The sequence below is a fragment of the Paralichthys olivaceus genome, chromosome 17 (assembly GCF_024713975.1).
Source record: "Paralichthys olivaceus isolate ysfri-2021 chromosome 17, ASM2471397v2, whole genome shotgun sequence".
Classification (NCBI taxonomy): domain Eukaryota; kingdom Metazoa; phylum Chordata; class Actinopteri; order Pleuronectiformes; family Paralichthyidae; genus Paralichthys; species Paralichthys olivaceus.
The window spans coordinates 1271979-1294480 of NC_091109.1; the positions used below are offsets into that span (position 1 = coordinate 1271979).

At 42.7% G+C, this 22502-nt stretch overlaps 1 protein-coding gene across 4 annotated transcripts in view; it reads left to right on the plus strand.

The window, feature by feature from the left end:
* Positions 1-1469: 1469 nt before the first annotated feature.
* asap1b (ArfGAP with SH3 domain, ankyrin repeat and PH domain 1b) overlaps positions 1470-22502 on the plus strand; it is a 46785-nt gene continuing 25752 nt past the window's right edge. For all 4 annotated transcript variants that reach the window (XM_069512476.1, XM_069512477.1, XM_020087489.2 and 1 more), the window contains exons 1-4: positions 1470-2192; positions 18287-18359; positions 20420-20565; positions 22162-22236. In XM_069512476.1, coding sequence (XP_069368577.1) covers positions 2067-2192; positions 18287-18359; positions 20420-20565; positions 22162-22236 — 420 coding nt within the window. In that variant the 5' untranslated portion in view covers positions 1470-2066. The remainder of the gene's footprint in view (positions 2193-18286; positions 18360-20419; positions 20566-22161; positions 22237-22502) is intronic.

The window sequence follows — 22502 nt, forward strand, 5'->3', positions numbered from 1 at the left end:
TCTGAACTACAACATCAGACCAGGCCTGTGATGGGAGGAAAATGATCATGATTCATTTGTACCAAATCTAAAATAAATCAGCATCAAAGCACGAATGAGAAAATCTAAATGTGAATCACTGTTTGTTTAAGATGTGTCTCCTCTCATCAGGTTGAAATCCACAAGGTCAAAGCTCAGTTTCTGCAGCTTCGTGTTGAATCCAGTCGCTTGTGAAGCTGCTTCCTTCAAACTGACAGAATCCAGGAGGAGCCTCATCTTTTATTTAACACTCAGGATTTTAAACTTCTCACAAACTGCAGGTTAAAGTGACGCAGATTCAAACATTTCCCAGGATCCTCTGTGTTTTTCAGGGTTTCAGCTTCTTCTCTCTGCTGCAGTCACACAGGCCACAGCGCGCATGCGCACTGTGCACACGCACTCCTCGTCCCCGTCAGCCAGCAGAGGTGGGAGAGGTTTGCGTCAAGTTAATATAACGAGATACCGGAAACTGAGGATTCGGTTTACAAAATAAAATATATTGTAACAGGAGCTTCTTGTTTACATCATAGTAATATCATGATGATCAGATGTTTATATCTGATTCTATATCTGCAGAATATCAATATAGCTGCTGAAAATGTATTTTTCATCACATAGAATCTCATAGTCGATGATTCACCTCAATTCTTTTCTTTGCTTTATCCGTTTATTTTACGTTACTTTAAAATGATGCATTATTTCATTTGTTGTATTTGATTTTAAATGATATTTTATTGTTTTATTTTCTTTTTTAAATGTGTCCTCTGAGAAGCACTTTGTAACGGCTGTTTGAGAGGTGCTGCATAAATACAGTTATTATTACATTATCATTCATTTGCACAACACACATGCTTAAGTTTAAAACTCGAAACCCAATACTACCCTTTCCTTTACTTATATATTATAGATAGATAGATTTTATAACCTTAGTTACGTTGCAGCTTTTTTTGATGACTAGTCCAAATAAAGGTTCAGATTTTACTTTCTTATCTATAATACTTTATAAGGGTCATGTACATCTGTCTGTGAGGCTGCATTTGTCCCTTTTTTAAGAATTATTACTCTTGTCAATATGATCTTATTATTATTATTAGTAGTAGTAGTAGTAGCAGTACCAGTATCATTATTATTATAGTAATTATTATATTGTTTTTGTTCGCAGTAGTAGTAGTGGTAGTAATAAGGGTATTAGTAGTAGTAGAAGTAGTGGTGATATTAGCAGTAGAAGTACAAGTAGTAGCAGCAGTAGTAGTGGTAGTGGTATTAGTACTAGTAGTTGCTGGAGCAGTAGTAGTATTAGTATAAGTAGTAGCAGCAGTAGTATTAGTAGTGGTATTGGCAGTAGTAGTAATAGTCGGAGAAGTAGTATTATGTGGCTGTTCACTAAAAGTCAACAGGGGCTTTTAAGTTGAAACCCTGCAGCGGAAGTCCCACCCCCCCTGTCCGTCAGCTTGACTGCAGCTGTGGATCTGGAGCGCGGAGCAGGAGTCGGAGTCTGCGGCAGCGTTTAGCGACGAAAAACATCCAGTGCGGCCGAAGAAGACGGGACCGAACCCGGCTGCGGCAGTGACACGACCCCGGCGGACCATGGCTGGTGCTCGATCGTAGACAGGGGCCGCTAACGGAGCGCAGTGCGGACGACGAGCGGCGGTTTGTGGAACATCTGTGGCGCATAATGAGTTCATCCGCGGTCCTGTACGGTGCCTTCTCCTCCGAGCTGTAGCCAGAGCCACAGCGACACTGTTTCCCAACGCGTTTCACTCGTCCTGCCAGAGATTAGACGCCGCCGAGGGGGGACACAGCCCGCAGATATTCCGCGCGTTCCCTCCCTCCGTGGCCCCTGGGGACCAGTGAAGTCATCCGAGAAGAAGAAGAAGAAGAAGAAGAAGCAGCGTCTTCATCACCTCCAGAGGAAAAGCAGATCTCCCTCCTCCTCCTCCTCCTCCTCTCTCCCTCTTTTCTCGTCTTTCATGGTTTTGTGTCTCTGAGCTTCTCCTCATCGCTGAACCTCCACCGCTGTCTCCCTCCTCTTCCCCCCCGCCTGAAAGATGCCGGATCAAATATCGGTGTCCGAGTTCCTCTCGGAGACGACAGAGGATTACAATTCCCCGACAACATCCAGCTTCACCACCCGCCTGCAGAGCTGCAGGAACACGGTCAACGTGCTGGAGGAGGTAAGGCCACGGATGGATGGATGAGGATGGATGGAGGTTGATTAAACACATCGTAATGAAAACATCAGGGGCTTTAAATGGTGGAATCTCCCTTTAATTAAATCCACTGTTTCACGTTTTTTAACCATAAACTCAACTGGTGAGGTTTGACAGTGGCAGAGCTAGTGTTTTTCTTGCCCAGGGGCTGTAAAGGGGGCCACAGTTTCCACAGAGGGGGCCAACGTCAGCGCACAATTCCTGCGATTCCTTGTTTTCTGTCAACCGCACGTCACTGCATATAGTTAGAGGCGGTAAGGCCACGGTGTCAGGATGGATGAAGGTTAATCCAACAACTAAGCTTCTATGTTGTAATAATACACATTTTAATGAAAAAAAACCTTTAAATTAATCCACCGCATCATGCATTTAACCCTAAACTCAACTGGTGATATCTGACCATGGCAAAGCTAGGATTTGTCTTAATCAGGGGCAATAAAGGGGGCCATAATTTACACAGTGGGGGGGCAATTGTATGTTCAACATGCACGCACAATTCCTGTAATTCCTTGTTTACTGTCGGCGACACTTCACTATATATTTTGAAAAGTGTTTCTCGCTCAAGCACAAAAAAAAGATCAGAAAATAAGAACACAGCCAATGTGCTGGAGGAGGTAAGGCCACAGTGACAGCCGGTCAGGAGAGGATGGATGGATGGATGGAAGGATGGATGGAAGCAACACAATACATATTTTAATGAATCAGGGGTTAAAAGGTGGAATAACCTTTAAATAAACCTACTGCTTCATGCATTTGACCCTAAATTCAACTGTTGTTGTATGACAGTGGTGTACATAGGATTTTTCTAAATCGGGGGGGGGGGATAAGTGGACCACATTTTACACAGGCCCTGATTCAGGTGCACTTTAAAGTCATTCTTTGTTTTCTGTCACCTCACGTCGTTGAATATATTTTTGAAATGATTCCACGTTCAAGCACATTTTGTTCTTCTTAACAAATAAACTTTTTTATTGTTCAAATTAGAAGGGCGTTCTCCAGTACTGCACGTTATGCCTTCTTTGTCCACTCTGTTGGCGCCTCTCTTCGCTAACTTAGCCAACTAGCGCAAGTCGTGATCTCCAACAAATGGAAATAGTTGCACCTGTTGAGCCGCAGTTTCTTTTTAAAGTGCATTTCTCTTCTAGTTCACTCATCTGGTTCAAAGATGCACACTTCCCTGCTGTTGAATGAACATGCAGAGTGCGTGTGTGGGTGTGTGGGTGTGTGGAGGTGAACTCCTCCATCCTGCTCTCTCTTTTCTTTCCAGATTATCTAGAGCAATAAAAGAGTGGGGGATGGATGGATGGAATGGTGCAAGAGTGCAGGGAATAGGACGACGTGCACTCAGGCCTGCAGCTCTCTCTGTGCTCACTATTACATAACTCACAGCTTCAGAGAAATGCTGCCAGGGTGTAGAAGTGTGTCTGTGTGTGTGACAGAAAGAGAGAGAGGGAGAGAAACCTCTTTTAGTCGCTGGCAGTCAGATCTGGATTTAACTGTTTCAGGATTACAGAGATTTCCCCGCTCTCTCCCATCTCTCTCGGAGAGAGTTTTTTTTAAAATGACGTGTTCCTCCTGAAAACGTTGCAGATATTCCGCAGGAACACGCCCAAAGTCACACTGCGTGAAGCCGTGTCACCTCTGATCATGGAGGAGGAGTGTAATCAGGTCAGGCAGGTGGGCTGTGATGTGTAGAAATGTGTGTGTCTCCCCCTCACCCTCCGCTGCTATACTTCCTGCCATGATTGAATTGAACATCACACCAGGGGGTGGGTGGGGAGCGAGCACCTTCACTGATAAATGCCAAAACATGACCTCATTTCCAGCCTTAAAACACACATCACTGCAGACGAGAATCCCTTTGAACCGCAGACTAAAGATGGAGGAAATGACGGCTCCGTCAAACGCGGCACTCGATCGCCGCCTGCATCCACAGCAACCCTGCGTTTGAAATTTACTTTTAACTTTGCCGCAGTGATTTTAATTAGTTATTTGATGCTGTGAAAACAGCGTGAAATGTCGTGATTGACAGCTGAGACGGACTCACGATTGGCCCAGTGCGTGTTTCAGCCGGACCTCGACACCGCGGCTCCATCCCCCGATCGTTACTGCGTCGACTCTGGCTCCGAATGCGCAGGAAGGCAGCGTTCGTATCTGGGATATTTCCATTTCTGGATAGTGGCAGGAAATGGAGACGTGTCATCCATCTTTATTTTCAGTCCATGCTTCAAACTGTTAAGTGTATTCTGTCTGAAACGTTGAACACGATACCCACGGTTTCATTTGTGCTCCTTTGAAAGTGACTAAATGAGGTTTATTTGTGGCTGAATGACTGTGCAGCTCATGTGTAAACAATAATGTGATCAGCACAGTAACAGGAGACGGTTTGTTTAAAGGGAAAAAACAAAAGCTGCTCTTTCACACACTAGCAGCTATTACAGCTGCGGGTCTGTGCTATCCATCACTTCTACCTTCACTCCTTTACAAGTTTATTATATCGTAGCAGCAGAAAATCTACCAAAACAGGGCCAGGGCCGTGTTTACCCTGAACCCCGAGCGCACTCCACGTCTGCTGACTGTAACGAGGGAAAAAACGCTCGCGCCGTGAATCACCTCCCTGGCTCTGCGCCTCCGAACCGAGAGGCTGCACAAACGAAAAACATCTGTTAGAGAGAGAGAGAGAGAGAGAGAGGGAGAGAGGGAGGGAGAAAGAGAGGGCCGCCATGTGCTTCAGTAGCCGCTCTGGAATTTTTTTTGTGGAGATCACATGACAAGGAAGACCATTATACTGGCACAGAGCAACATGCTCCTCAGTGTTTAGACAAAGGCGAGATGCCCCTGGAATATCTCGGCGAGGAATAACTCAGACTGGGATCCTCCCATCAGACGGAGGCAGCCAGGCCTCAGCCAGGAACACTGTTATGTTAGAGTCTGTTATATAAAATTATCCCTTTGGAGACGTGCAGGGACCCAACGGAGCCACTTCAGAAATATAAAATTGCCTTCGGCTTCACTTTGCCCGGAGAGAAGTTTGGATTTCTGCTGAGCACTTAGTTCCTGTCCTCAAACTAAAGAGCCTTCACCTCTTTCTTTTTTCTCTGAGTCATTTCCTCGGTATGTTGACAAGGTAAATTATGCAAAGGTACGGCGTGAATATTTAATGCTGTAACCTGAGGGGGAGAGTCGACTCCGCAGGGGGGGTTGTCATTCTCTGCGTGGTTCCACTGAGTCACCTGGAGGTGCAAAAAAAAAAAAAAAAAGGGGCATCGCAGCATCATATTGTCTTAATCTCAGACACCGATCAGGACTTAATGACACAAAGAGGATCTGTGAGTCACCAGGATTTCTCTCAGAGGCGTCTCAGCGGAGCACTCAGAGCTGTTTACAGTTTGTACCGGGATCACCGCAGAAATATGGAAAACAATGAGCAGCGAGATGCGGAGATAGAGCCCCTAAAAATAACCTCTCTGGCACCGCTGTCGTGATGACTCCAGACGCAGGAGACGGGGGCATTGTGTGTTCTCTGAGCGTGGGTGGCAGAGCGGACGCCGGCTGATGCGTCTGGGTTTTATTTCTGTGACATCTTCGGTGTAAATCAGCCATTGTGGCGGTGTGTTTTTCCCCTCACTGCACTTCCCAGAAAACTGTCAGTGAAGTTGGAGGTTGTAATCAGTTCGTTCATCCCGATGCGAGAGTTTAAATAGCAAGTATCCTCGTCAAAGATAACGCTGAAATCCCTCATGTAGTCCGGGAACACAAATTCTTAGAGTTTGTCATCAAGGGAATTTCATTCACACACACAATAAAGAGAGAAAAGTATTTTTTCATGACCCTGTGACCTTTCCTCAGCTGACGCCCACAAGCAAACTTTGCATCTTTTACCCTCAACCGTCAAAAAACTGAATACGGCTGCAAGAAAATTTATCTTTTTAAAAATATTGCTGAAGTTACGACACATTTATTTTCTTAATTCATCAATGCTGTAGTTTGTTCGTGTAGTAATAAACTCTCAGCTGTCAATTTATTAGGCACACCTTGAACTAATGTAGTCAAGTCCAGTTATTAAGATGTTTTAGTGAAGTGATGACTCAGTCAACTGCCTTAGCAACACAACAAATTAGAGCTAGTTAGTTAATTAGTCTAATAATGACCAACTAGAATAATTGATAATGAAAATAATTATTATTTGCTGCTTTACAAAAAGAATAATGCTATTAACCTTCATTTTCTACCTAGAGGCAAAAACTCAATGACTTGTCTGATGATAAAAACTACTAATCAGTTTGCAGGAACCAGCCAGTCACAAGCCCTCACTGTACGACTCTGCTGCTCGCTCAGATTTTCTCTGATATACGTTATTATTAGCAGCAGCAGGCTCTTGTTATCCCCCTGTGGGGCATGCATTGTCACTCCCTCTCTACCCCACAGATGGTACTTTGCGTCACTGGGTTTGCTTTCCTAAACCACACAGAGCCACAGCAGCGATACAAGGGAAACCCTCAGTGCACTGGCATTCCTTTGAGCGTGCCTCCCCGCACCACATCACATGGGCCGGAGCGGAGAGATGTTGACTTTTCACTGTCGTTCTCTTCAAGCATGGCTGGGCTTGACCTAATAGGCACAGGTCTTTTATATTCTTCATTTATATAACAGCCTTTTCAGTCCCGCCATTTTTAGCTTTAGGTAGTTTGGATGCCATCCTGCTTTTGAAAAAAAAAAACACAGCTGAATGGGGAGTTTTATTCCAAATCACTGGGTTTTCATATTGGAATGAAAATCATGGCCCTAAGTCGTCATTCCTCATCTTGTTTGTAAGTGCAAGGAAAGGAATTAACATTCCTACCATTCTCTCCAAAGCTCCGGTGTTTATTTACAGTACGTCAAGAGTTGCTCTCACTCCTATCAAATGCTAGATCGAAGGTGACCTGCTGAGATTTTAACCACTTGTCGGGCTGCACGATTCTGGAAACGACAGCTAAAAACACTGGATCCACAAAATGAATCGACGAATTAGCTCTAAAATACAGTCATATATGTATATATATACATATATGATTTGATTTGAGGACAAATGAGAAACAAAGCCTCTGGAAATTCTCTAGAATACTATGTCAAGCTGCATTACTCACAAAACTATAAAGAAGCATCCAAACAGCCCACAGCTCCTGCACTGGACACAGGAAAGCATTAACAACAGAAGTGTGTTTGTGACTTTTACAGGAATCTGTGTGTTGGGTTCACAGAGGCGCTGTTGTTTGTCCTGGAGTTCAGTTGCAGAGCGGCGAGTGGGACATACAGCGTTTGTTAGTTATCGTAGCTTCGAGTTGTTTGTCTGAAAAACACCCGAGGCTGCGGCCTTCATGACATGTTATCATGTGAGGCTTCCTCTCAGTCACATGTAACATCAAGCCCCCCAGCAAGGAGTCAGTGGTCACAGTCCGCAGAGCAACACACAACTCTTTCTTTTTCATCATGTATTTGGTCATTTAGCCTCAGAGGACACCTTTTACTGACCGAACTGGAAACAGACTCTTCAGGTTAAGGAAGATTCATTTCATTCCTTTCCTTTAGTCTGTCATATAAACACTAAATTCATTTGTATTCACCACCTTTCTGTTTGTCAAGTGTCACATAAACCCATTTATCCATTGACTGATTAAATAAAATAGGCCTATTTAAATAAACATATCTGGGGTCAGATCCTGAAGAGGATTTAAAAGATGAGAGGTGTTTTATTGCATTATAAATAAATGTTTTCATTATTATCAGATACTGTAAATAGATTCTAGTTCATTATTCTGCAGACAAATATTTGAAACAGTTTTTTCCCCCTCTTGTCCCTGCTTGACTAAGTTTAATATTTTTGACTGTACTCTGAGTCTCCCTCCACCAGAACTGAGGCACATATGATGAATAATTCAACAGAACCCGTCTCGGGTTTTTATCAAACTTGGCTTTACATAACAAAACTGAGCGGCGGCTATTTCAGGCTCTAGTGCTGCAACGTTTGCAGCTGAGGAGCACAACTGTGTCTGATTCAATTAGTAATGAAGTTATTGCATTTTTATTCATCATTTGTCCCTGGTGTCACCAAACCCAGTGAATCATACACTGGGGGGGTGACCGTAATGCAATGAATACAATTCTGTCTTGATGGCTTCTAATTTGTTTTTAATGTTACAGTTTTGTGAAATTATATATTGCGTTGCATTTTAAAATCTGTAAAAGGTCTTCATATACAAGTCAGTTGCTCTAGATATCAACTGGAACTATCCTACCAGCCCCTCTCGTAAAATGTAGGAGTGAGCCCATGTGAGAGAACAGCAGGAAAATGTCCGCGAAATGCACAGCGAGTGAGGGGGCGTGTTGATGAAATTTCTAACGTGCGACAAAAGCAAAAATTGGAAGAAAACAAAAATCTCAGGATTAAAAAGAGAAGTCATATAATGCACGGATATGTTTCTGTTGTTTAGCCTGCATAAATATAAAATATCTGTCAGAACAATGCAGGTAGCACCACAACAAGATCTCATACAGTTTCAGCAAAAACTGGAAGTTCCAGCTTTCATGGAGGCAGGATTTACTGCAGACCTGTGATATTAGACAAACTGGCATTTGAACAGCGATGTTCTGTGTAAATATGATGCTAAGGAACGTTTCCAGGCCGAATTCATCACAAGAGATAAATCCAAGTATGCAATGAATGTTGCAGAATGATGATACATAAAATAAAAGAGCATCTCAGAGAGCGGTGGCATATGGGGTAACTTCAAATCTGGCCCCAGAAAAATACTAATAAATCTCCGAGGCCTTTTCTAATTTGTTCCCACAGCAGGAGGTGGGACTGTGTTGCGCTGCTTGTTTGTCAGCTTGTTTGCTGTCTGTGGCTGAAATCTGATAATCGGTCTTTGGGCCACAGCTGTTGGCCTACCTTCCTGCCGCAGCTGCACTGCGTATATCATCAAGGGCTATTAGCCGGCAGCGGATTAGCCCCCGACCAGACTCTGCTCTGGCATCCTGATCCCCCCCCCCCCCCCCCCCACCGCTCCTCCACAGATTTAGGTGAAGAAGAGTGGGTCAGTGTTCACATCTGTCTGCTCGCCTTCCTCACACGGATGGATGGTGTTAAAGTCTCTCCCAGTCGACAGCCATTTTAATCTCTAATGGGACGCAGCGTGCATCTACATGACACTTTCAGAAGTCTGGGGCGTCACTTTGACTAATGTTAGTTTCTGTTCATTTAGTTCATTCCATAGTCAGGTCACATGTTCTTTTGATTATTAAAACTGTCAAGCTACAGGTAGATACAGACATGTGTGATAATAATAAAATGTATAATGACATTGTTACTAGTTGTGATTTGCAGCATTGTTCTAAGGTTGGTTGATTGGACGGTCCACCACTTTGTCTTGATTGAAAACTTTCAACTGAATCGCCATCAAATTTTGTACAGATATACTTTGTTTCTAGAAAATGAATCTAAACGACTGTGGTGATCTGATGAGTCTTCCTTCAACGGCACCACGAGGTTACTCTACGCTAGGCTGGTGACCTGTGCAGGGTCTCTCACCCACCGTCAGCTGGGATTGACTCGAACCTTCCCTTAAAACATGAGCAGCAAGAGTCAAAGCTACATGAGTCATTTTCCGATTCTAAAAAATAGAGCTTTGACACATTGAGTGTTAAATATCCGTTGTTCAGCTGCAACAAAACAGCCACAGATGCTCTTGATCCTCCATTGTTTGTCTGGTGTCGGTTTTTCTTTTATGATTATATCAGTGGTAACATTGTTGTCCTCAAGGATGGCGGTGCAGAACCAGGACACAGTGTTGTCCTGTGACGGCTTCCTGTCTTGTCGTGTCCTCAGGGGTAAACACTGCGTCTCTGTGTGTGAGCCTTCACGGTGTTCGGCCCTGGACTGTCTGTCTTCATTTGCGTGTGTTCGTTGCGCAGCTGAACAACTAATGCAGCCTTTCAGTGCCGATTTTCAATGCCACCTTTCCCCGCCTGCAGAGATCATTCAGGCTGGCACGAAAACCACCGATGGGCCTTTGACACAAGCTGTTTACATCTTTTCCTAATGCCATTTAAAGTCAGTGAAAAGGGCTACATCACTTCCTCTTCTGCATTGTGACTCTTTCAGAGCTACTGTCACTCTGAAAACGAGGGAAAATCCAAGTGGAAATTTGCTGAACACAGCCCCACAAGTGGTTCAAGCCTGTGCCGGGTTGTCACTGTGAAGTCCCCTGAATGTCCAGTTGCTCAAATGTCTGAACGTCCAAATGGCCTGTGGGAGTGGGTACACCTGTGGTTTTGGAATAGCTGCTCTCTCACCCAGCGGAATCCTATAAAGTGTGAAATCTGAGACTGGTCTGCAGAAAAACTTCAAGGAATGCCATAAAGCGTTCTGCAGAGTCCTGGTTCTGTGACTTTGCAACAAGGACTCCTGATGACTGAGCGGTGTTCGGGGAACATTACTCAGAGGCTAGAATATTTCTGTTACTTCTCATTGTGCATGTTTATCAAAGGAGCACATTCCTTGGCGGCGTGCCCTAAAGATTTACGACACAGGCGGCTGATTGGTAGGAAGCCGAGCTGGCAGGCTTATCAAGTTGATCAATGATAAGCGAAAGCTCAGTGATAAAAGCTTGAAGTAGTTTATTTTAGCTTTTCTTTGATCGGCCTACCCGACACTGGCCTGTTACGAAACACACGTCTTGTGTCTGGTGTTGTACTCTTCTTTTTATTTTGTCATAAAAGATCAACACTTTAATGCTGGTGTCATAGGAGAGCTTCAACTTCAGTAATAATGTGTTTGTTGATTTATTTATTGATTAGTCATTCGAATTATTTTCTTGCCTTATCAAATAAATGTGTGATCACAACAAGCCTTTCTTTACAATCCCTTTCAAACCCAAGTTGAAATATTCATCTCTCTTATTTTGACCAAACAGCTGCCACTAATATTGTTTCATCTTAAAAGATGTAGACAACTATAACATATTTATACTTAAGATTCAGTGAATCGTTGGCATTTTAGCTTTAGAGAAATGACAAAAACGACTCTTCAGGTATCACAATAGAACTACTTGAATCATTTTCCACAGTGGATGGAGTTACCGAGTTGTAACAGAAATTATTTAAAAAATCTTTTTCCATACTTTAAACCCAGAAATATCACCAAGTGGAAATTAAATTTCTGAACGTAAGAAGAGAATTTGTGCATCTTAAATCTGTAACATTAAATACAATTGATAATCTCGAAACTTCATCTCGACAATTCTCAGCTGTGAGGATTTCCCACATTTCTTTAACTTAGTTTGTCGTTAACAGAATACTTTTGGGTTTTGAACTGTTGATCGGACCAAGTACGTGAGTTTACGATGTCACCACTGTCATTTTGTAAACCAAACAAATGATAATTTATTTGAGAAAAGTTTCAGCTGTATTTTTCAAGAATTTGCTGTTTCATGGACTAAATGATTCATTAAAACCATGATGAATTAAACAGATGGAGGTAGTTAGTCACAACGCTCCATGGAAAGTCTTTTTGCTGTTTTGATGCTCAGATTTGTCTTTTATTTTGTATTCACCATCTGCCAGTTCCTCTCACTATTCTCCTGTTGATGGCTGCTGATCATCTGAACAGTTGCTTCACATGCATAATGGTAAACATGATACAGATGCATCTGGTCCTTGTGTGATGTGAGGTGAGTTTAGTGTGTTGCAGCAGTGTGTGGGTGGAATTGTGAGAACATGCACGCAGCTCGAAAACAAGCGGTGGGCTGAGTGAGAGCAAGCACCACGGAGGGAAGTTGCCAGATGATGTGTGAATGTAACACTGCTGCATGCACGGCTTGACTCATGCCTCACGTGCCTCCTGCATCAAGTCTCTGGAGATGTGCTGCAAGGAGTCGGCATCTTCGCTGCTCGGGGAGTTGGCTTTTATCCGTCACGTGACCTCGCCAAACTCACCACGAGAAGCTTGCGGCTGAGCAGCTCGCTCTTCTCTCTCAGGGAGGCCAGAGCTGGAAGCTAATCGAAACAGTGAATAATGGAGTGATGACCGACTGGTATTGACGTCTCTCAGTGGCCAATAACATTAGCAGGTCAAGGTTTTTACAACAGATAAATGCATTCAAGCTAATTAGAGCAGCTATCTACTGGCCATTTTGCATGTTTTAGCCAAAGACTTTAAATAAAGATGTACGACGTGTCTACATTTCCTCCCACTGTACAAACACGGATCCGAAATATTTCAGATAGGGAGCCACAGTCTGTGGAGTAGTGATCGCGGTGTGGAGACTGCAGTATTGAGGTCGGGCCAATACACGAGCTCAACCAATCACGAGTCAGTTTCAGCCGTCAATCCTGACATTTCACCCTGTTCTTATTGCATCAAATAACCAATTAAACCCACATAATCAGAAACATGAACATATATTAGTGTGATAAGAACTACCTAAAATGAAAAAACGTGTTGAACGTGTTGAATGTGTTGGTTTGGTCAATGTCCCATCCACTAACATGGAGGGGCCACCAGCCACAAAGAGGGTGATAAATCGAAAGCTGTCATTTCCTCAATTTTTAACTGTAGTCTATGTTTAAGCACAAAAACAACACATAGTGATTGACACTCAGCACAGTTATCTACTTGGTAATCATTCTGTTCATTTGTGAACGTAGCATGGATCCATGTTATTGGGGTGGACACAATAATAGGCAGAGGATATTGATGAAAATACACCAGTACATTTGTGTTTCACATCAATTTTCTTTGTTGACCTTTTACCGTCAGTAGCTATGTTTCAAAGCTGGATTCTCCCTTGTGACTCCATCCTGCATAATGGATTAGTTAGAAATGCGAGTAAGTGGATGAATTATGGACTCAAGTGAGTTTTGAATTGCAGGACTTTCAGTATGTGGCCAAATTGTTGCTATTGATCATGAACTATTGTTTATTTCGAGTGTGATGATGCAAAAGCTTGGTTCTTGCAGTCCATTCAGAAAAAGGATGACTTCAAGTTAATGTTCGGACCTTTAACTCCTAACTCTAAAAAAAGATGTTGTCTCACCTAATCCTTGTTATTTCAGCTGCCAGCGTGTCAGATACACTACACTGGTCATGTGGTCGTCCTGATGCACCTTCTAACCAAAACCAAAACCACTGTCAGTTGTTCACTCTCTTTCAGTATTGTGTGTGTGTGTGTGTGTGTGCCTGTGTGTGTGTGTGTGTGTTCCTGTGTGTCCCTGTGTGTGTGTGTGTGAGGCAAACAGGCCATGTGACCTCAGCTGCTTTTGGAAACGTTACATCCTCTCATTTTTCCCATTCCGCAGGCCCAGAGAAAGGGATGTGCATTTGTTTCCTTCCAATGAAAATGACTCCCCACCCTTCCTGCTTGAGTCATGCCACATAGACTCAACAGAAAAAATAATCAAATGACACACAGACTTATCTTTTCTGTGACTTCTTCATTTTGACAGAACAAGCAAGAGCTGCATTATTGCTGTGTTATACACACACACATATATACTCTTGTTTTCCTTTTGTTGGTGTATTTTTGTAGTAGCCATTGTGTGATTGAAGCCACAACAAGAAGGAAACAAGAATTCATTGGTGCACCAAAAAGCAGAAGTGAAAGCTGTCCAGTCACTTTTGTTGTAAAGATTCTATTGCAGATGATTTTTAGCTCATTGGTTTGACTCTTGGAAAATCCATTGATTCATGTGCCACTTCCTGTTTTCAGGAAATAATTTACATTTAAGCTTCTTGTACTAGTTCCTGTCTCTGCTGGGTTACCCGTGAATTTTGCCACAGTGGCACAACTGAGTCCCAGAGAGCTGGCTGGTTAGTCAGAGCAGCTTCCTGCTATCTCTGCAGTGAAGAATGTTGAGCCGACGCGCAAGGCGGCCAGATCACATCTCCTTGGTAACTGCAGAAATCGTCCGCCGGTGTGATGCCAAATGCCGAGCTGCAGGAGGAGCTGAGCTGGGGAGGATGAGTTCAGGGAGGAAGTGAGGACTTAACGGGCCATGAAAGTGACAGAGCAGGAATCTTGAGTGGATCAGCGAATCAAGAGAAACACTTCCCAAGCAGCCAGAGTGTTGTTTTTATTCCTCAGCTGTCAGCGGAGAGCTGTTGGTGTCATTAGACGGAGTGCTGCCGACCCAGGACAGGACACTGTCAAGCCTGGCCGCTTCCTGCTTCCTGTCAAAGGACGGCTGCAGGGGAAATGGCAGGGCTGCCGGGGGAGGATAAGCCTCGGGCAGGAAGTGTGAAGTTGAGACAGTGTCCAGTCAGTCATGCCCAGTCGCTTCAGACACCAGTTTACCCCCGTTTTCTGTGTTTGTTTGGGAACAAGCAATCAGCCCCTTTAACCCCAGTGGTCACATGAGATCACACGCTGGTTGGGGGTTTGAGATGAAATACCAGAAATGTTTTTTTTTTCCTCCTAGTTTATAATTTAAGTTTTAAGGACAGTCATTTCAGTCTTCATACTGAGGTGTCATGCGTGGTCACCCGTCTCCACCTCTGTTACCTTGGACCTTGTCCTCTATGACTCCATCTCTGACGGACTTGGATATAAAAGCATCCTGTCACTGACTTGTTGACTTTCACAGCACAAATGGCTCTTCAAGGAAGATATTTCTCAGGAGAGTAGCACATGATCACGGAACCTACTTTATTCCTTGCTTCATTTTCTCAGCAGCACTAAATACATCGTCCGCATGCATCACTTTCTTGTTTGGGTGGAGAGAAGAGTGGCCGCAGATGTTTTGGCATTGTCACGCTTGCTAATCCCCCTGGGTAGAGTGGGATCTCGCAATTGGCTGCTGCAAGATAAAAACAATCCTTTGACTATATTCAATAGTTGTCAGCCTTTTGGAAAGCAGAGTTCAGATGCATTCTTGCCTGTTGCCAAGGGTTTGCAAAGACTGTGTGCCAAGAGAGCGCTATTTCATTGATTTCTTTTCCCCCCTTGAAAAGCGGAGAGAAAACAGCTTCAGCGAACCATCTATATAAGATACGTAGTCCCGGCCAACGAGAATATATTTATCATTTATCCTCTGTTTTATTTTGTTTGCAATTTTGAATGAAGGTACTCGGTCTTGACATCTTATCTGAAGCAGTTACCAAATCACATGTAACAATGTGTGGATGTATGGACAGTGAAATCAAAAAGAAAGTGAATCTTTTTAAACCCTATTCACGTCGCGTCCGAATATTTAATTAAGAGCACAGACAGAGTGGATTATGGGTGACCCTTGGGTGGCGGTGCCAGCTGCTCTCAGCATGAGCACCACAAAGGTCAATCTGCCTGCTCAGCCCGTGTGTTGTGCTCCTCATCCTAATCAGCACATGGGACTACAACCTCTGAATAATCACAGATTTACTTTGGAGGCGTTTCGTTGCAGACTGACTTGGACGAAGTGACAAAGGCTTGTTTGGCGTGTTGCAAAGAGGCAAGCTGAGAGAAAGCATAGCTTGTTTGTACATGTGATGACTGTCACAGGGCTTTAGCACATGTGGTATAACACATGTCCGCTTGGAGTCACTCATAAGAAATTGATTTATTCTCATAGATTAGTATGCTGATGATTTTCTTGATTCATTACGTAGTTTTTTTAAAGTATTTTAAGTTTCCCAGAGCCCACGAGTAGGTCCTCAGCATCTTGTGTTGATCAAAACCCAAAGATATTCAGTTATAGAACAAAGTAAAAACATGCACTGAGAAAAGCAGCAAATCATCACAGTGAAGCAGCTGGAAACTGGTGTTTTTTTTGGTTTGAATGGCTTGATGACAGCCAGTGAACGATTTGATCTTTCATCAAATTATCAAATTATTGCCAATAGATTTTCTGTTTATGCACAGATTCATTGTTTCAACTCTTGGAAAGATCAGATAATAAGCCAAAGAGAAATCCATCATCCTATTATTACAGAGAGACTGAAAAGAATACAAAGACAAAAGTAAAACATAAATCTATTGTATTTAGACACGTTGTTTTGGGGATGTTGCAGCCTGAAGTACGTTCAACAACAGAGACATATTTTTGGGTGGTTTTCTGGCCATTAGCATACACTGTTTATAAAGATGGATGACATGACAGCTCCTAAAAGTGAAGCCAAATAATTAGTGGATGCGACATGGACGAAAAAAGTAAAAGTACGTGTCAAATACATTTTTTCAAAAGATGTTTTTTGTCGTTCTTATCCCACCAGTGTTTGTTCAAGTGATATTTTATTTCATTAATTAGTTATTAGTTTATGCTCACGATTGGTTCAGAGTGTGTACCAGCGGGATCTCACTAGCAAGGCTCCACCCCCAATCAATACTTTGCAGATTTTAGAACATAAATGCACAAGACGGCATATTTTAACTTAAATTCTGGATAGTGAGAGGAAGTGGAGATGCTTTGCTCATCTTTATATACAGTGAAGGATGTTCCCCATAGTGATACATTTAAGTACTTACAGAACAGGGGTACTTCAAGATCTGAGTGAAGTTTCAGTCTGTTTGAAGATTTTCAATATAGTAATTATCAAAATAATACACAGAGGTAATAATGGTGCCATTAAAGTTTCATTTTGTGCCTGTGTAGGTAAACAGACTCAGGGCTGAGCAGGGGAGCAGTATGAGCATAGGTCTGCTCCATGTGCAGGGGGATCAAAAGGCTCGGCCTGGCAGAACGACCCCGCGGCAACAAACTTCTGCTGCCATAATTGGGGGAGAGCCATGTAAAACTGTCCAGGGGAGGACAAGGACAGCTTAATTATGTTGTGAAATCTAATTAGCCCGCTGTTGTGTGTGTGTGTGTGTGTGTGTGTGTGTGTGTGTGTGTGTGTGTGTGTGTGTGTGTGTGTGTGTGTGTGTGTGTGTGTGTGTGTGTGCGCGCTTCTCTGCTCTTAACCGGCTGACCTTGATGTAATGGTGTTTTGCTGGTGTTTCTCATCTATTATGAGCAAACATGGCAGAGTTATGGTTGGATTCCCTGTGGTTAGAACAGGCTGGATATGAAATGTTTGTGCCTTCAGGAAAAATGTATTGTGATGACCACCAATACCAGCTCAGATTTGAAATCATTTGGCAGAGGCAGGTACTGTGTCTACTCTTCCTGTCTCTTGACCGCCTCAGCCGTTCCTGCGGTAAATGAAATCATACTGAGCAGATGGTGACAGGTGATTTTCATGTTGCTGATGTGCAGCGAGCAGAGAAATTTCTTCAAGATTGTTGTAGCAGCAAAAAATACAATAGGAAGAGAAAAAAATTGCTAGAGCTAAATTGATAAACTCATATTGTGTTAAACAGAAACAGGCCATCGAGATAGTAATAATAAGAAAAGACTATTGGGATAAAAATAGGATGTATATTAAATCCCAAAATATAATAATAAGAAAGGTTTACAATAAAAAAAATAGGCTATAAAGTACGTATACTTGATGTAATAAATATATATTAAACATTTCACTTAATTTAAAATATTAACTGTCCACTAGTGAATTGTTCACGGATGATGTCATTCACCTGTAGAAATAAAAAACAACATACTTTGGTGTGCGTTAACATAACCCGGGTGGCTCGCTCAAGTAAAGTGAAAGTGTGAAGTCCTTGAAACTTAAATTATAAACAAGTGGGAAACACTGACTTGTTTTTTTTATTGGTCATTATTTAACTCCCTGGTGCTTTGGTTTCAGAACTGTGAGCATTAATCTCTGAAAGGAAGCGGTACAGATAATTCATTCTAACACTCGCTCAGCGGTTTATCTCTCCTGCATTTATTGTATCAGAATAAATAACCTAAGCACAATAAAATTGGAACCGCTGCCTATTTGTTTTGCCTAATGGGGAACACGGAGGGTTTTCTCCTGAAGTCAGCAGTGTTGAAATAATGATTCATCCCACATTCAGGTCAAGCACTGTATTATGAGCACTCTTACTACTTCATTAAAACAAAGGTTTTGAATTTCTAAACGTTTTTTTTGCTTTCTTTTCATGTGGTTGTTTCCAGTATGTTCTATTTAAAGAGAAAACCACTGTCTCCTCCTCTTTCCTCAGGCGTTGGACCAGGATCGAACCTCCCTCCAGAAGGTGAAGAAATCAGTGAAGGCCATCTACAATTCAGGACAAGGTGAGACATACTGTTTCTAGATTAACACTGAATGTACTTTAGTTGACAGCTGGTTACACATTCACAACCCTCTCCATATAAAACCCCCATGGGAAAGCACAGGATTTCTTAAATCTCTTTAATAAAAACAAGGATTGCAATTTCTTTTGTCTGGAACATTGGCTTTTTTGGGACAGATGGTGTTTTGTGTGCGTGTGTTTCCAGATTGTCCCAGAAACCCACACCTGAGTTTGTTTTGCTCGTTGCTGTGTCATGGATCCTCAGTAATTTTCCACTGAATTCTTCAGAGAGCAGCCTCCTCCCAGTAAATTGACAGTTTCAGATGTTTGTTCACACACACAAAAAATTTGTTTGTTCCCCACAGAAAAAGTTTAGTCTCGTTGTGACCTCTAGAGAAACTGCAAACGCCCGGAGCAGTTTTAAGTTGACTGTCTAACAAGCTAAATCCTGGTTAAAGTAGGTATTTCGGTGTGAGACAAATTTTTAAAAGAAAGTGTAAAATGTTCAAAGAGAAGGTACAAGATTTAACTCCTGCTTGATTTGGCAAATATAGCTTAAGACTGCAGCACCCAACGACTTTGTCAGAAACACAGCAGGAGAACGAGTCGTCGTCTGTTTATGTTGCAGCCAAACAAACTCACTTTGTTTTAAAAAAGGAAGTCAGCCTATAATTTGCCCTTTTCCATCATGTCCCCTGCAATCTGAGTTCATGCTGCACATGGCAGAAGGAGTTTGCTTGCTGAGGAGTCGGAGGTGTGCAGCAGCTTGTTGTCTGCAACTCCTCATTCAACGTCTCGCTGAGGCTGAGGCTCTGTTTTGTTCCATTAAGGCTTCAAAAATTAAAAAATGTTCCTCTGGAGAAAAAAATGCAAGAAAACAACATGTCTGGTTCTCCACACTTTTTTAATTAACCCTTCACGATAAAAGCCACTCTAGCAAATGTTGTGTTGCAGTGAACAGTCCTGCTGATATCAATGAGATGATATTTATAAACAGAAACACTGGATTACCTGCATGTTCTTGTTCCTGTGAAGCCCACGTGCATTGTTAGACACATTTAATCCAGTGTAGGAATAGCGGGTCCCAGCTCTACTAGTGAAAACTATTATAAACAGGGGTCATTACATTTCTTACCAAAGAATTTCGACCAAAACCTAAAATTCCCAGAATTACACAAAATATAAAGGAAAAACCAAATAAATAAACAATACAAGGTTAATAATACTCAATAGTAACCAGCTCTGTTTGGACTCTACTAGAGGTTCCAGTTTAACAAAGGTACAAAATGGCTGCTGCAGGAATCGGCTCCACAGCACTCATCTCACCTGACGTCCCTCCCAGGACTCTTTTCTAGATTTGGCATCAGTCTAAACTCGTCTCTCCCTCCCGCCCTTCTCTCCATTTCTGAGTTAATGACGAGGACGGATGGATGCTGCTGTTTGACTGACGATGAAAATCATGGGTTGAGGTCTCATGTGTCTGTTATTGATTCGCTCGTGTTGCTGCACTGAAGAGGGAAACTTTCCGCTGAAGGATTCTGCCACATCTGTGTCAACATGAGCTCCCTGGGAATTCGATTTTTTTTTTGTTCCGGGTGTTTGTCTGGAAAAAAAGTGATATTACAGAAATATTTTCTTTCTCCTCAGATCATGTTTTCATTTTTCTTACATATTACCACAATCTTTTAAAATCAGGAGAATGTAAAATAGCTGAATCATTCATTCGAACAACAGAATTTGTCCCAGTGGGAACATTGTAACGTTTCAATGCTAGCGCTGATATTGTATCAGCAGTTTCCATACCAAAACAGTACTTTCTTTTTATTGAGAGGACAGTGCAAGCATGGAATGGGGGTGGGGGAATGGAGGAAGACAAGCAGCAAAGGGCCGTTTCCGTACTGACGTCTGAAACCAGTCGAAACATTTAAAAGATTTGTGATGACCCTGTAACTACATGTAGGACCAACACACCTGCAGAGAACGCCAGTTAGGGTTATATATTCATTCTAATACTAATTCTGGCCGGTATGTTGATCACTGTTTGACCTCTCTGTCCCTCAGACCACGTTCAAAATGAAGAAAACTACGCCCAAGCTCTGGACAAATTTGGCAGCAACTTCATCAGCCGGGACAACCCTGACCTGGGGACGGCCTTTGTCAAGTTCTCCTCCCTCACCAAGGAGCTGTCCGCCCTGCTGAAGAACCTGGTGAGTCCAGCATGTCAACACTGGCACTGTAATTAAAAGGAACGAGCTGTCCTACTGAACGCTAACTGCCTTCGTGGCTGCTCTTGTCCTCAAGTAGACAGAAAGATAAACAGAGAGAGTTTATTGTCCCTGTCTTCGCTCGGATAAGTGGTTTAGGATTTGGCTTTAAGGTCTGGGATTACCTTTACGGTTTAAGTTAAAGGTTAAGGTTTAAGGAAGAAGGTGATAGTTGTAGTTGCTGTTTGTCTGCTGGTGAATAAGAGGTGTTCTGATGTCTCTACGCCTTTAAAAAGATAACCTCAGCCGGACAGTAAAGCTGACTGTCAATAAATCTACCTCTGAGTCTTGTTTTTTCTTTTTTCCGGTCAAGGCTCTTATCCGCCCGCTGTGGATTTCCCCAACATCTCTTTTAAATATTGTGTCCTGTTTGAATCCTCTGTGAATGATTGTTGTTGGAAGAAGAGACGGCCTTTATTCTCACCCTCTCTTCCTGTGTGAGATTAGACTCCATAAATGCACTTGGCAGCACTGGGAACAACTGTGTGTCTGTGTCTATATCTGTAAATTGCAAATCTCCTCAAATCAGCCACTTGTCAGTGCTACCTGTATACTTTGCGGGACAGTGACTTTATCTCTGTTCATTCCTCTTCTTTTTCCTCTCTTTTGACTCCTGTCGTTTCCATTTGAGTATTTTATTGAGTGAGTGTGCACACTCCGATAAATTTGCCCTCAGGGCTGCTGGTATGCTCGTGCTCAACAAATTAGTATTGATGAATAATGCTTGTCCTGGATATCCTACACGTGTTTCTGGCTGAAATGTAAAGAATTTGGTCGGGGTGAGTTCCAGATTTTCTTCTTCTTCCCCTGTGATTATTTTTCTTTGAAGCATCGTATTGATAGAGAAAGAGACATTAACAGTTTCCAGGATGGGCTGTTAAAGTAGTCCGGCACTCGGCCAGTTCAAGATTGATTCTGACGTTGGCCATATGCAAGACAGGCACTTAAGAAGCACATTAGCGCCCATTAAGTGTTGTTTACTTCCTTGACGGCCGCTGTGTGTCTGTGCGGACAACAGGGACTTAAATGCTTAGTAGTGTTGTAAATGACCTTGCTGATCCTGATGGTTAGAGCTGCTGAGCATAGCTGTGGCAACCCGAGCTTTTGCTAATTCCTCAAAAGACCAACTTGCACTTTTTGTTTTTGCCATTATGGTTTCTTCAATCAGCAGGAATGTAATAATGCACTGCTCCATATAGGTCAAAGGATGACGCCGGTGTTAATAGAGACTTTGCTCATTGTCATTTTAAAAAGCCCAAACAACAACTTGCTAAGAGGGAGAGTGAATAATGGATGTAGTTTCATCAGGTGACCTGAAATAAGACTCATTTTATAAAATGGCTGGAAGTTGTGGGTTTTAACAAACGTTGCTCAAACAGGAGTAAGTATTATATTTCTTGTGGACTGTTTTCAGCTGTGGATAATTACTTAGTAGGTGCCATAGTAAATATCTGTGGCAGCATATTTTATGATGTGTAACCTGTGTTGTCTTGTGACAAGAACCACATTATAACTCCTTTCCTCCTTGTTGTCTTTCAGCTCCAGAGCCTCAGCCACAATGTGATCTTCACCCTCGACTCGCTGCTGAAGGGCGATTTGAAAGGCGTGAAAGGGGTAAGAATCCCTGTAAAACCCCTTTTTCTCTCTTGCTCGACTTTTTCGGGCCCCCCATGACACGTTTCAGCAATGGGCCAAGGAAAAATAGATCCCTCATCAGCACTTCTTTCTATCTAACTGTGTTTCTGTGCATAGGAGTAAGAGGCAGTTAGATGAGAGATGGGGGAGTCAGGGGTTAAGCTCTTTGTTTTTTTAAGATCGCACTGTAAGTCTCGCAGAACTAAACACTGCCTCCATGTTGTGCCTGAGGTGAGAGGCAAGTA